Genomic DNA, 12,432 nt, shown 5'->3' with positions numbered 1-12,432 from the left:
CAGGTTGTGGGGCAGGCCGCCACTGCCTTTGAGGGTGCCTTTTATAGACCCTCGACTTGTTATAGGCAGCCTCGTACTTCGACTGGATGGCCTGATCGGGAGCCTGCTGCGGCCTAAACTTAGATTTGGCCGGAGCCAGGACACAGAGACCCAGAGTCTGGAGGGTCGTGTGGGAGTCCTTCATGCCATGCAGCTTTGTATCCGTTTGTTCCGTAAATAGAACTTTGCCATCAAACGGGAGATCCTGCATGGCAGCCCGTGCTTCACTAGACTGCCCGGACAGCAGGAGCCACAACACCCTTCTCATGGACACTGCCAAGGCCATGGACCATGCTGCCATGTCCGCCGCATCCGAAGCCACTTACAGGGATGGCCTGGCAGCCGGTGTACCCTCCTCCACCAGCGCCTTGAACTCTTTCTTATCGCGCTCCTGGAGGGAATCCTCAAACTTGGGCAGGGAACCCCACAAATTGAATTCATACCTGCCCAGAGGCGCCTGGTGGTTTGCCACCCGAAACTGAAAACTGAGAAAGAATAAAGCCTTCTCCTGAAAGAGACCAGCCTCCGTGAATCTTTTATTTTTCAGGGTAGGGGCTAGTTGGCCCTGCCGCTCCCTGTGGTTGACCGACTCGACCAGTGCAGAGGTACTCGTGCCCCTTGGTGGGTACAAAGTACTTGTGATCCGCCCTCTTAGAGATTGGGGCCAGCGAAGCTGGTGTTTGCCACAAGACATTTGAAATTTTGCCACCCCTTAATGGAGGGGCAAAGCTACCTGCCCGGTGCCAAAGAGGACAGCACATTGAAATGGGAGTAGGAGGGTTCCTCCAACTCCTCTACCTGGAGGTGGAGGCTTGATGCCACTCTTTTTAAAAGATCTTGATGGGCCCTAAAGTTCTCCTGCGGGACGGAGGGGGCGGGGTCATTATCACCTCACCTGGAGAGAGCGAGGGGGCCGGCACGGTGCTCTGGGTGTCCGCTGGCACCGGAGGATGCACCACTTGGTCAGACTCCAGGCATGGTGCTGAGGATGTATGTCCCACCAACCCCCTCCTCAGAGGTCTGGAGAGGGAGGCTGATGGTGCCTCTGAGGCTCCAGCTGCTGAGTGGGCCCCCATGGTGCCCACTGATATCATTGGGCGAGCCACAGAGCCCAGTGCCACTGCACTGGCTGTGGCACTAATGGGCCCGGTTGTTTGGCCTGGCTGGCCTGTCCCATGGAAGGGCGACTATGAGCAGAGGTTGGGCTGACAAACGACCTGCTGCTGTGTCGGGACTGGGAGGAACAGCGGTGCCGGAAGCGACGTTGCCCCAGGGACCGCGACCTCAATGTGGAGGACCGGTACCATCTGTAGCTGCTGCTTCGCGATCGGCTCCGACGGGCGGACCCATGACAGTGAGGTGCCGGCAATCAATGCCTTGGGCTGCAAAGGCGATGCCTTGGCGGAGTCTTAGAGCAGGATTCCGAGTGGGAACGGTGTCAACGTCCATGTTGTGACCGGTTGTGGTAATCCCTATGAGACGAGGACCTCTGGTGGGCTTCGGTCCCGTCAGTACTCACTCCGTGATGTGGAGCGGTGCTGAGAGTCTTGGTCGGATGGCACCCAACTAGACAGTCTGGTGGGAGTTGAGGGCGATCCGCGTGGACTACACGCTGAACTGTTGCTGGCGGCAAACGGCGTTGGGAATGTTCCCTGGACGAAGACCAGTGCCGAGCTGGAAGCGACTGCGGAGAACCCAGCGGTGGCTTGCCCTTGGAGCATGGTGCCGACTTCGGCAGCACTCCTGCTACATTCATAGAACATTTATAGAATCTTAGGGTTGGAAGGGACCTCAGGAAGTCATCTAGTCCAACCCCCTGTTCAAAGCAGGACCAATCCCTGATTTTTGCCCCAGATCCCTAAATGGCCCCCTTTAGGATTGAACTCACAACCCTGGGTTTAGCAGGCCAATGCTCAAACCACTGAGCTATCCCACCCTGCCCATGTACCAGAATGGATATGACGTCCCGGGCCGCCTGCAGGACCTCCGACGTTTCCGAAGAGGCCGGGCTACTCCACTCCACGTGAGTCGGAGGCCTAGAGGCTGGAGGGGATGGACCGAGGACCACCCGACATGGGTCTAGTCTCTGCCCCTGGTTTCCCTTGGTGCCCCTGCGAAGAAGGCATTTTCTTTGCCTTCTTGTGCCCCGTGGACGGGGAGCGGTACCGACTGGTCAAAGGCGCCGGAAGGTTGCAGCACACAGGAGGGCATCGGACATCCAGGGAGGCTTGGTCCGAAGTGGCTGGGCTACTCTGCTGTACGTGAGTTGGAGGCCTAGTGGCCGGAGGGGGTCGAGGACTGCCCGACATGGGTCTACTCTCTGTTCCTGGTTTCCCTCGGTGCTGCTGCAAAGAAGGCATTTTCTTTGTCTCCTTGTGCCCCGTGGACGGGGAGCAGTGCCAACTGGTCAAAGACGCCGGAAGGTCGCTGTGCACGGATGACGCGGTGCCCAATGCTGACTCGGAGCAGTGCACCGGATTCGGGGTCAGCACTGACACCATCAGAATAGCCCGGAGCCTAATCTCTCAGTCCAAGGTTTAAATGACTTGCAAATCTTGCAACGATCACTGATATGGGTTTCTCCCAAACAGCATAACAGTCTGCGTGCGGATCACTCCTTGGCATAGATTGCCTGCAAGTGTCGCATGACTTAAAACCCGGGGAGCAGGGCGTGCTCCGGCCCGGGCACTCAAACTAACTGAACTAACTGAACAGCTGAATAACTACAGGTACTAACACTGAATGAACAAAAAGTTCTGGGGACAAGCTACAACAAAGCTGGAGCAGAGTAGTTCCAATGCACCTTCACTGGCGGCAAGAAGGAACTGAGGGTTGGGAGAGCGTGTTGCTCCCTTTATACCGCACCATGGAGGCACCACTCCAGGGGTTGCTGGGGCGCTCCCCCCTACGGGTACTGCTAGGGGAAAAACTTCCAGCACCGGTGCACATGATGAGCACGCACACCTATTGTGGAATACACATGAGCAATCACTCGAAGAACTTCATCTTCCTGTTACACTGATGATAAAGAGGGCTGGAGAAGAGAATTGCTGGTGAGAAGGCTCTTAGGCAAAGGAGATCTTGCTGATATAAGCCTTTATTCCTCTCTCCTCTTCTGCACAATTGTCCTTGGGTCTTCTGCAATATGGGCAACTGCGCCCATGGAGCTCAACAAATCTAAGATAAGTCCACTATATCCATAGGGAATAAACCTATCTCTGGAGGGACCCATCAGCAAGGAGTCACTCAAGTAGTAGATGCTGCCGCACCTAATCCATGGTGAACAGAAGGATGCTCAATAAGTGATCTCAGAATGGACCTTGGACCCTAACCCTGGGAGCAGCGAGGCAAAAAGTGCAAGGCCCTCATCGGCAGGCCCATAAGAGCACCAGAGCTAATGCCATTTAAAAGTTTTATTTTTATTGTATATAGATGTTTGCCTATAGTTAACTTTTCTGTAAAGGATGAAGGGGACTGACAGGGAAATGACACACTGTAGAACTCAGCTGGCTGGCCAGAGAGATCTGGAGGCACTAAGGACCTGGGGACACAGGCGGGGTTCATATGCAGTCCCATTGGACACTTGTTTTCTAGAAATTTCTGCACTTGCCTCCCACAACATGTGTACCACCTACTGTGGGAATCCACAAAGGCAATGCTAAAGAAGCTGGTCAGTTTCATTTGTTTCTAGACAGCGGATTTTCTGGTTCTCAAGTACAATTATTCAAGATTTGGGTTGCAAATTCTACGGAGGTTTTTATAAATTCAACTTGACTACAACCACGCAGTCATGAACACTTTCTACTCATACTGGATTTTTGTTAATTCTGAATCTATTTTTTAAAGAAATATGAATCTGGACTACCTGCCTCTTTAATAATGGAATGCATTCGTAAGTGTTTAAAGCAGAAAGTTCTAGTTACCATGGCTCCCACAAGGTAGAGGTTTGCCACATGTTTTTCCACACGATGGGATCGGATCCGTGCACAGTTTACGCTCAGTACATCCTAGTTTTAGTAATCTGCTAAGAGGAGTCTGCCCACAAGGACAGCAGTGCACTACTTGGGGAAGTCGTGGACAAAGTTGGCAGGGCTCAGGATGGCATATCTGCATACAGCTGTGCCTTCCACAATTTAATTTTCTAAAAAAGAAATATATAAGGAATTATAAGGATATCACAGTCACTAAGTGTTGAATAAAATGTATTTTTTGCTTTAGGTTTTTGGGAGAAAGAGGATCTTACTTGTCACATGTCTTCTGGCAGGAGAACTTTCCAAATCCATCAGAAAACTCTTCATTTGTTCCACACAATACATCTCGAAAGGTACTCCCACAGTAGCAGACTAAGGGAGAACAAATAATAAGAAAAAGAAAAGAAAAAAAACCAGTATTACCACAAACAAGGAACGCTCAACACTCTATATGCAGGACAATACTAAATTTGAAAAACTGAACTTAAAAATTCAAAATGTATTAAAACAACCTTTAAAAGTGTACTTTAGTTGTTCTATTTAGACTTGACTTAGCTGTGTACATTTCTGTAGCTGTATACAGGCTGAGTTTCTATATTTCTTTTATTAGTGTCTTTTGCTAATAAAAATGAGGAGCAATTAAAAGGACAAACTATTTCAAAAGAGGGCTTAATCAAAAAATAATGCAAATTAATCTTGAATGAGAACTTTTATCTTAAACTAAACTTCAAAAAATTTACATCAAAAAGAAATGCAAGCATTTTCTTTGTAAATATCACAAAGAAATGTACCAATATTATACTGTACTAGACATCTGAACATCATAGGAGCCACATGGCCTATCAGATCAAAGGTAAAATACTTTTAGCCATTTGAAATGTGTGGGTGCTTATTTAAGTATGCTACTTTAAATGTGCTTTTATATAGGTTTTCTGTTACTTTTCAAAACTACTGATTAAAAGAGTCCTAGGGGTCACACATAAGTAATATTTTCCTATTCAAGAGTACATTAGTATTTAAAATATCCTGTAACAGTGGTATATCACCTGTTTTGATTTATAGAACCCTTGCAGAAGCATTTTTTTTTAAAAGTAAAAAAAATTAAAATTAAGTGCCTGTCTGAAGCAAGACTTCTCTCAATTTTGGAAGTAAACTCACTGATAAAAGATAAGGATGTATTCAGCCTTCAGATGGAAAGGTGTTTGCTGTACTCATCGTACATATAATTTATAGAATTACTAATTTATAGAACTTGCCATAATACCAAATCCTTTACAATATTAATTAAAAGAGGCACAGCACCAACCCCTATAATTAGGATGCCACTGTCCATTACAAAAAATTCTTTTGACTTTTTTGGAACCACTCAATCTTCCATAGGACATTAAAATTGTCAAGGGGATAGCCTTCAGGCAAGCTGTGCTTGACTTTAACAAAAGTGAAGATGTCTTTTAGGTTCCAATGTAATGAAGTAAGGACACTTAAGCAACGACAGTATAGAAACAACTTGAATGACAAAGCTAAACAGGTAACAGCAAAATGGGTTAGAGCATAAATATTGAGTGGAGCTGAGATTTATAAAAAGAAAACTCCTGTCCCATGAGTTAAAATGCTTGTCAGTGGGGGATTAGTATACACTTAGGGAAAAGAAGATCTCACTTTTAAGCAAATAGATAATTTTCCCTAAAAAGTTGGATGCATGTACCATTTAAAAACCTTTTTACCTTCCACATCTTCTGGGGAAGCTGACTTCCTTTGTCTCCTTCCCCTTGTTCATTTGTGCTCATCCCTAAAATTTGGGCCAGCAAGAAAAACTGGCCAAACTCACCATCACACCTTCTTCTTCACTGCAATGTTAAGTAGGAACAGGAGTTGCCGTGATGTAAGCAGGGGCAGAATGGAGACTGACTATTGGCCACTCACTGGCTGCTCTATCTGCTCCACTCTTGTCCACATACTTTTGGAGGTCCACAACAGGAGAAGGCAGGCTGTCTGAATTTCCCCAGCTGTAGAGCTCTAAAGATGCACTGAAGCAAAGTTCCCTACTGCCAATATTAAAGAGGATGAAAGCAGCTCTGTTTCCACCTTTTGGCACCATCAGTACACTTTTCGCTATGCAGAAAACTAGTTTGTGTATGTGCTAATTGCCTTCCTTAGCTGTGCATTTTACAAATTTTGTGGAAAACCAGTCTTTAAAATGTACTGCATATATTCAAGATTGTGATTTTAAAAAGGCTCATAACTTAAGGAACACAAAATCAAATTTCAGTGGAACAAAGGCATTTCTCTTTAATGTAAACTATTTCTATACTATAATTCAACTCCTACCATTTTTACTGTTGAAAGTAATCAAAATAATATTCCAGTGTTTTTGTTTTGTTTTTTAATTTTGTTTTTCCACTCTCAAAATTGGCTGAATCATTTTTTGCTTATACTTTCCCCAAAATATTTAACTTCAGGAAAAGATTGAGCCTGAAAAATTTAATCCCAAAAGGTGAAATTCAAGATGTTATAAGCAACTGAATGGTTACAAAGCTATGGCAGTCACCACTCCCACTATACTGGAAGAGACTTTATGCACTATCCAAATTTTAGATTAAAACCCAGCAGGTGAAGTGCCTAATTCTGGGTTTAACTGGAATAAATAAGTTCTTTATATAGCTGCATCAGCAAAAGGACAAACCTGAGACATGTTCCTGGGGAATATTAAAATGAATTTTAAGTTGTTTCAGTGTTCAGGAAATAATCACTAAATAAAAAGGTTTAAGATGTACTTGCATATATTAAGAATAAGGGCTAGTGACCTGTTTTAAATTAAGTGCAACTACAGTAGTCTTTTTTTTAAATCTTGGCCTTAATCATTACCTGTTATTTTGCTCACTATTATACTCTAATTTATTTGTTTACTTGCAGCTAGCTAACTTAAAGAAATTGAAAAACAGCTCTACTGAACATACAAATCTAAGTATATTTCCACATGTCTGATACCTACCTTGCTGTACTGTAAGCTGACAAGGATGACATTTTCCCACATGGCACACCTGGGCACAGTTATGCCTACCACAATTTAAAGTATTCCCACATACATTAGAACAATGAATTGTGTTGGACTGGCCGCAGCGAACTGAATGACTGTAGATAAATATGATACTGTAGTTAGTATAGTATCTTTTAGCTGGATTTAAGCATTTCACATATTTATATCTTCAAATAACCCCTTTACAATATATGCTGCAACATTCAAAGTAAACAAGTTCTATTTGTTAATGACAGATACATAATTCTGTTCAGGAATAATGCTGTGGCCTTAGACTCTTCTTACATCTCAACATAGAGAAAGGTGTTCGACATCACACTAACTGGGTGTAGTGTAGTATTTAAAATGCAGAATATGATTTTGCACTTGATTTGATATTCTGGGGGAAAACAGTGCATTACCTTAAGATATTTGAATTTCTTTGAAGTGTGGCCTTAACTCTGAATTTGATGAGTTTATAATGCATGGTTTTGGGATAGTTACAATATCCCTGTGTAGTCTAAGTATTTGCTAAGTAAAGCACCGGCATAAGTTAAGGAGTAAAACAATGAGCCTACAGGTCTACATCCTGTAAGACGTTCGCTTGAGCAGTTAGCATAAGGCTTTGAGGCCCATGGCCTTAGGAAGAGCAAGTTACCAGACAGTTTTGAGGGAACTCGGAAAGGTGTGTTTACAGGGAAAATTCGTACAAAATGATACCAGGTAACTGCAAGAACACTGAACTGATACTAGGCTTGGATATTTTAGGATTAAATTTTGGCAAATGCTTAACCGCAAGTTTGTCTTGACAATGACTTAACGAATATGGTAATAAGCTGAAACCATTAATATTATAACCTACGGAGTAAGAACACCCCACATTATTAAAGTGAGGAAATACAAATAAGGAAGAGTAGAGAAACCCTTACTGAATACGCATTAGGCATAGTGGCGTCACCACAGCATATTATAAAAGTTGTATACCAGTCTATGTGCTTGGAGAGGGAGAGATGTAGCCCTTGGGAGGTGCCACGATTACAGCCACTGGTGATGGTAACGAGGAATATAATGACTAACACTGCAGGTTGTTCTGCAAAGGATAGTGTAAGTATATGGATGCTCAGATGTACATTCCATCAACTTTGCTGGGTCAGCGTGTTGGTGACTTTGTGAACTGTACTAATCAAGCTATTACAAACCCAGAGGGGTATTTCTGCGAGTGTATGTTGAAATTGTGCACATCAGGGCTCCCAACTGAACAGTAATGTTAATACTAGGCCTGATCTTGGAACAAGAACCTATCAAACTTCAGAGCGTTAACTAGAAATTCTTAAGTAGTCAATATAATTAATACACAATCCATCAGGCAATATCTGTAATTTTTTTTTCTCTTAAATTAGATACATTCTCTAAGCTTTAACTTTTTGTCTGGGATACATGCAAAGGTTAGTAATGCTAATATTATAGTGTCCTAGTTGTAAAATCCACTGATTACAGAATTCTAGATGCACTGATTTTGCACAATTTGGTAACTGACTTTACGCTTACAGTCATCTTGAATCCATATCCGATGTCCAGATGAATGGTCATGTGTATAATCTTGTCATGAATATAGGGGAAAGGGTAGCAACCTTTAAGTATCCTTGGCAGCTGTACTGGACTGCCTTACCTGTAAAGTGTTAAGCAGTTCAAATAACCTAGTTGGCACCTAACCAGAAGGACCAATGAGGAAATAAAAGATACTTTCAAGAGGGGAGAAGGGGGAGAAGCCAAGCAGGTACAATATCTTCTGAAAATACATGTGGAATAATCCATCTAAAACCACAGAAACTGCGAGTAGGGCAATGAAATGCGTCAGGTTATTTTTTATTTTGGCTTGTGAATTTTCCTATCCTACAGAGGTAGTTTCATTCCTGTTTTTGTAACTGTGAAGCTGAGTCCAGACGGAAATCCTCTGTGTTTTAAATCTTTTTATTACCCTGTAAAATTACCTTCCATCCTGATTTTGCAGGTGTGATTCTTTTACTTATTTCTTTATCAATAAAGTTCTTCTTTTAAGAACCTGATTGATTTCAGTGTCCTGAAGACAAAGCGTCTGGTCTGTGCTCACATTGCTAAGGCAACTGGTTGGTAGTTTATTCTCAAGCCTCCCCAGGAAAGGGGGCGAAGGGGCTTCGGGGGATAGGGATTCCAAGTGACCCTTCCCTGAATATTTTGTGTAAATCACTTGGTGGTGGCAGCAATATCAGTCTAAGGAATTAGTGCCTTAGAGAAATTTGTACCTAAACTGGTAAAATATAAGTTTAAGGGGTCTTTCATGTACCCCAGAGTTCAGAGTTGCAGGGGGGAGAAGGGGGATCCTGACAAAACATTTTTTTTTTAAATGGCTAGGTATAGTACCACAGGAGCAAGCTGCAGGCTGGACAACTTGAATACTGAAAGAGTACAGCGTGTCAGAAAAACAAATAAAATGGATCTGGAATTCTGAGAGTAAAACAGTATTTCCAATACTGTTTATAACTCCCCAGTGAAATTAATGTTGCTATAGCAAATGTAAGTGAATTACACATCCCCTTCCAGGTTAGCCTGCTAACAAGCTGACCTCAAACCCTGACTACAACTGTATCCACAGAATGGTAGCTGTTTTTAATCTTTTCTTCCATCTCAAAAATAATCACTTTTAAATCATGTTTGCACATGCACTCTGTGTTCTGGATGCTGAGATGACAGTCTGAGAATGCTAAACTTTACATGACTTTATATGCTGACATAAATAGTGCAAAAAAAAACAAAAAAAAAAACAGCGACCTGGTATCATGAAATCCAGGACTGATCATATCCTTCCTAACCTTTAGTACCAAGCTGGAATAAAATTTCTTCCATATTTCACCCTGTAGAGTAGGTTCAATAGCATTTTGTGAGAAGGAAGTGGATTTCCTGTGGTTCCCCCCAAAAAAATTCTGCAGTATTCTAGTGCATTCCTAGACAAATTGGAGGATTGGGCCCAAAAGAAATCTGATGAGGTTCAACAAGGACAAGTGCAGACTTCTGCACTTAGGAACGAAGAATCCCATGCACCGCTACAGGCTGGGGACCAACTGGCTAAGCAGCAGTTCTGCAGAAAGGGACTTGGGGATTACAGTGGACAAGAAGCTGGATATGAGTCTGCAGCGTGCCCTTGTTGCCAAGAAGGCCAATGGCATAGTGGGCTCTATTAGTAGGAGCATTTCCAGCAAATCAAGGGAAGTGATTATTCCCCTCTATTTGGCACTGGTGAGGCCACACCTGGAGTACTGTGTCCAGTTTTGGTTCCCCTACTACAGAAGGGATGTAGACAAATTCGAGAGAGTCCAGTGGAGGGAAACAAAAATGATTAGTGGGCTGGGGCACGACTTATGAGGAGAGGCTGTGGGAACTGGAGTTATATAGTCTGCAGAAGAGAAGGGTGAGGGGGGATTTGATAGCAGCCTTCAATTACCTGAAGGGGGGTTCCAAAGAGGATGGAGCTAGGCTGTTCTCAGTGGTGGCAGATGACAGAACAAGAAGCCATGATCTCAAGTTGCAGGGGCGGAGGTCTAGGTTGGATACTAGGAAAAAACGATTACTTACCTTCTCGTAACTGTTGTTCTTCAAGATGTGTTGTTCACGTCCATTCCACATTAGGTGTGCGTGTGTCGCGTGCGTGAGTGTCAGAAACGTTTTCCCTTAGCGGCTCTCGTCGGGGCCCTCTGAGTGGCGCCACTGCACCGTTCATATATACCCCGCCGCCTGACCCCCTCCTGTTCCTTCTTGCCGGCAACTCCGACAGAGAGGTAGGAGGGTGGGTGGTGGAATGGACGTGAACATCTCAAAGAACAACAGTTACGAGAAGGTAAGTAACCGTTTTTTCTTCTTCGAGTGCTTGTTCATATCCATTCCACATTAGGTGAATCACAAGTTTACCTCTGGAGGAGGGTAGGAGTCATGAAACAACTGATTGGAGGACCGCTCTGCCAACTGCTGCGTCCTCTCTGGCCTGCTGGTTGACCACGTAATGGGTCGTGAAGGTGTGCACCGAGGACCAGGTGGCTGCTCTGCGGATCTCCTGGATCGGGACCTGTGCCAGGAAAGCCGTGGAAGTCGCTTGCGCCCTGATCGAGTGGGCAGTGACTGCCGGGGCTGGAACACCTGCAAGCTCATAGCACGCCCGGATGCCGCTTGTAATCCAAGACGAGATCTGCTGCGCCAACACCAGGAGGCCTTTCATCCTCTTGGCTACGGCCACGAACAGCTACGTGGATTTACGAAAGGACTTGGTGCGCTCCAAATAGAACGCCAGCGCTCGATGGACATCCAGGGTGTGTAGGCTGCGGTGGCTCGGGTCCGTATGGACGTTTGGAAAAAAACCCGGCAGACAAATGTCCTGGCCCAAATGGAATTGCGAGACCATCTTAGGGAGGAACTTGGGGGGTAGTCGGAGCTGCACCTTATCCTGGTGAAACACTGTATACAGTGGCTCAGAGGTGAGAGCCCTCAGCTCAGACACTCTTCTGGCCGAGGTAATGGCCTCAGAAATGCCACCTTCCAGGAAACATGGAGGAGGGAGCAGGTAGCGAGGGGCTTGAACGGAGGTCCCATGAGCCTAGAGAGAACCAAGTTAAGGTTCCAAGGAAGGACTGGGGGGCGTGAGTATGGAAACATCCTCTCCAATCCTTTAAGGAACTGTACCACCACTCCGAAAACACCGAGCCCCCCGAAAACCCTGGATGGAAGGCAGAGATGGCTGCCAGGTGCACTCTGAGTGAGGACGGGCCAGCCCCTGCTGCTTGAGGTGCAGGAGGTACTCGAGGATGGCTTGCACCGGGGCCTGGCACGGCCGCACCTGTCGGGGCTCACACCAACACGAGAACCTTTTCCACTTGGCCACATAGGTAGCCTTGGTAGAGAGCTTCCTACTGCCAAGCAGAATCTGCTGCACAGGAAGGGAGCACTGGCTCTCTAAGGCTTTTAGCCACAGAGCTTCCATGCCGTCAGGTGTAGTGATTGCAGGTCGGCGTGGAGAAGCCGCCCGCCGTCCTGCATGATGAGATCCCGGTGTAGGGGCAGGATTACCAGGGCCTCCACCGACAGCTCTAGAAGTGTTGTGTACCAGTGCTGGCGGGGCCACGCCAGGGCGATGAGGACCACCGCCACCCTGTCCCTGCATACCTTGAGCAGGACCTTGTGTACCAAGGGGAGCGGGGGAAAAGCATACATCAAGCCCCCTCCCCACGGAATTGCAAACGCGTCTGCGACTGAGCCTGGGCTGTGGCCCTGGAACGAGCAGAACCGCGGGCACTGGGCGTTGGCCCTGCTGGCAAACAGGTCTACCCGGGGAAACCCCCACCTGCGGAAGAGCGAAAGCACGACATCCGCTCTAAGCGTCCA

The 12,432-nt window shown here is 45.7% G+C and overlaps 1 protein-coding gene across 6 annotated transcripts in view; it reads right to left on the bottom strand.

The window, feature by feature from the left end:
• Positions 1–12,432, bottom strand: part of NFX1 (nuclear transcription factor, X-box binding 1) — a 231,236-nt gene that overhangs the window by 141,885 nt on the left and 76,919 nt on the right. For all 6 annotated transcript variants that reach the window (XR_013345235.1, XR_013345236.1, XM_077810831.1 and 3 more), the window contains 3 exons: positions 7,003–7,142; positions 4,283–4,382; positions 3,963–4,180 (listed from right to left, as the gene is read on the bottom strand). Coding sequence is in view for 4 of the 6 variants with exons in the window: in XM_077810831.1 (XP_077666957.1) it covers positions 3,963–4,180; positions 4,283–4,382; positions 7,003–7,142 (458 nt within the window). In the remaining 2 variants the exon portion in view is untranslated. The remainder of the gene's footprint in view (positions 1–3,962; positions 4,181–4,282; positions 4,383–7,002; positions 7,143–12,432) is intronic.

This window comes from Eretmochelys imbricata, chromosome 2, assembly GCF_965152235.1.
Source record: "Eretmochelys imbricata isolate rEreImb1 chromosome 2, rEreImb1.hap1, whole genome shotgun sequence".
NCBI lineage: Eukaryota > Metazoa > Chordata > Testudines > Cheloniidae > Eretmochelys > Eretmochelys imbricata.
This window is presented reverse-complemented; position numbering and strand designations above follow the sequence as displayed.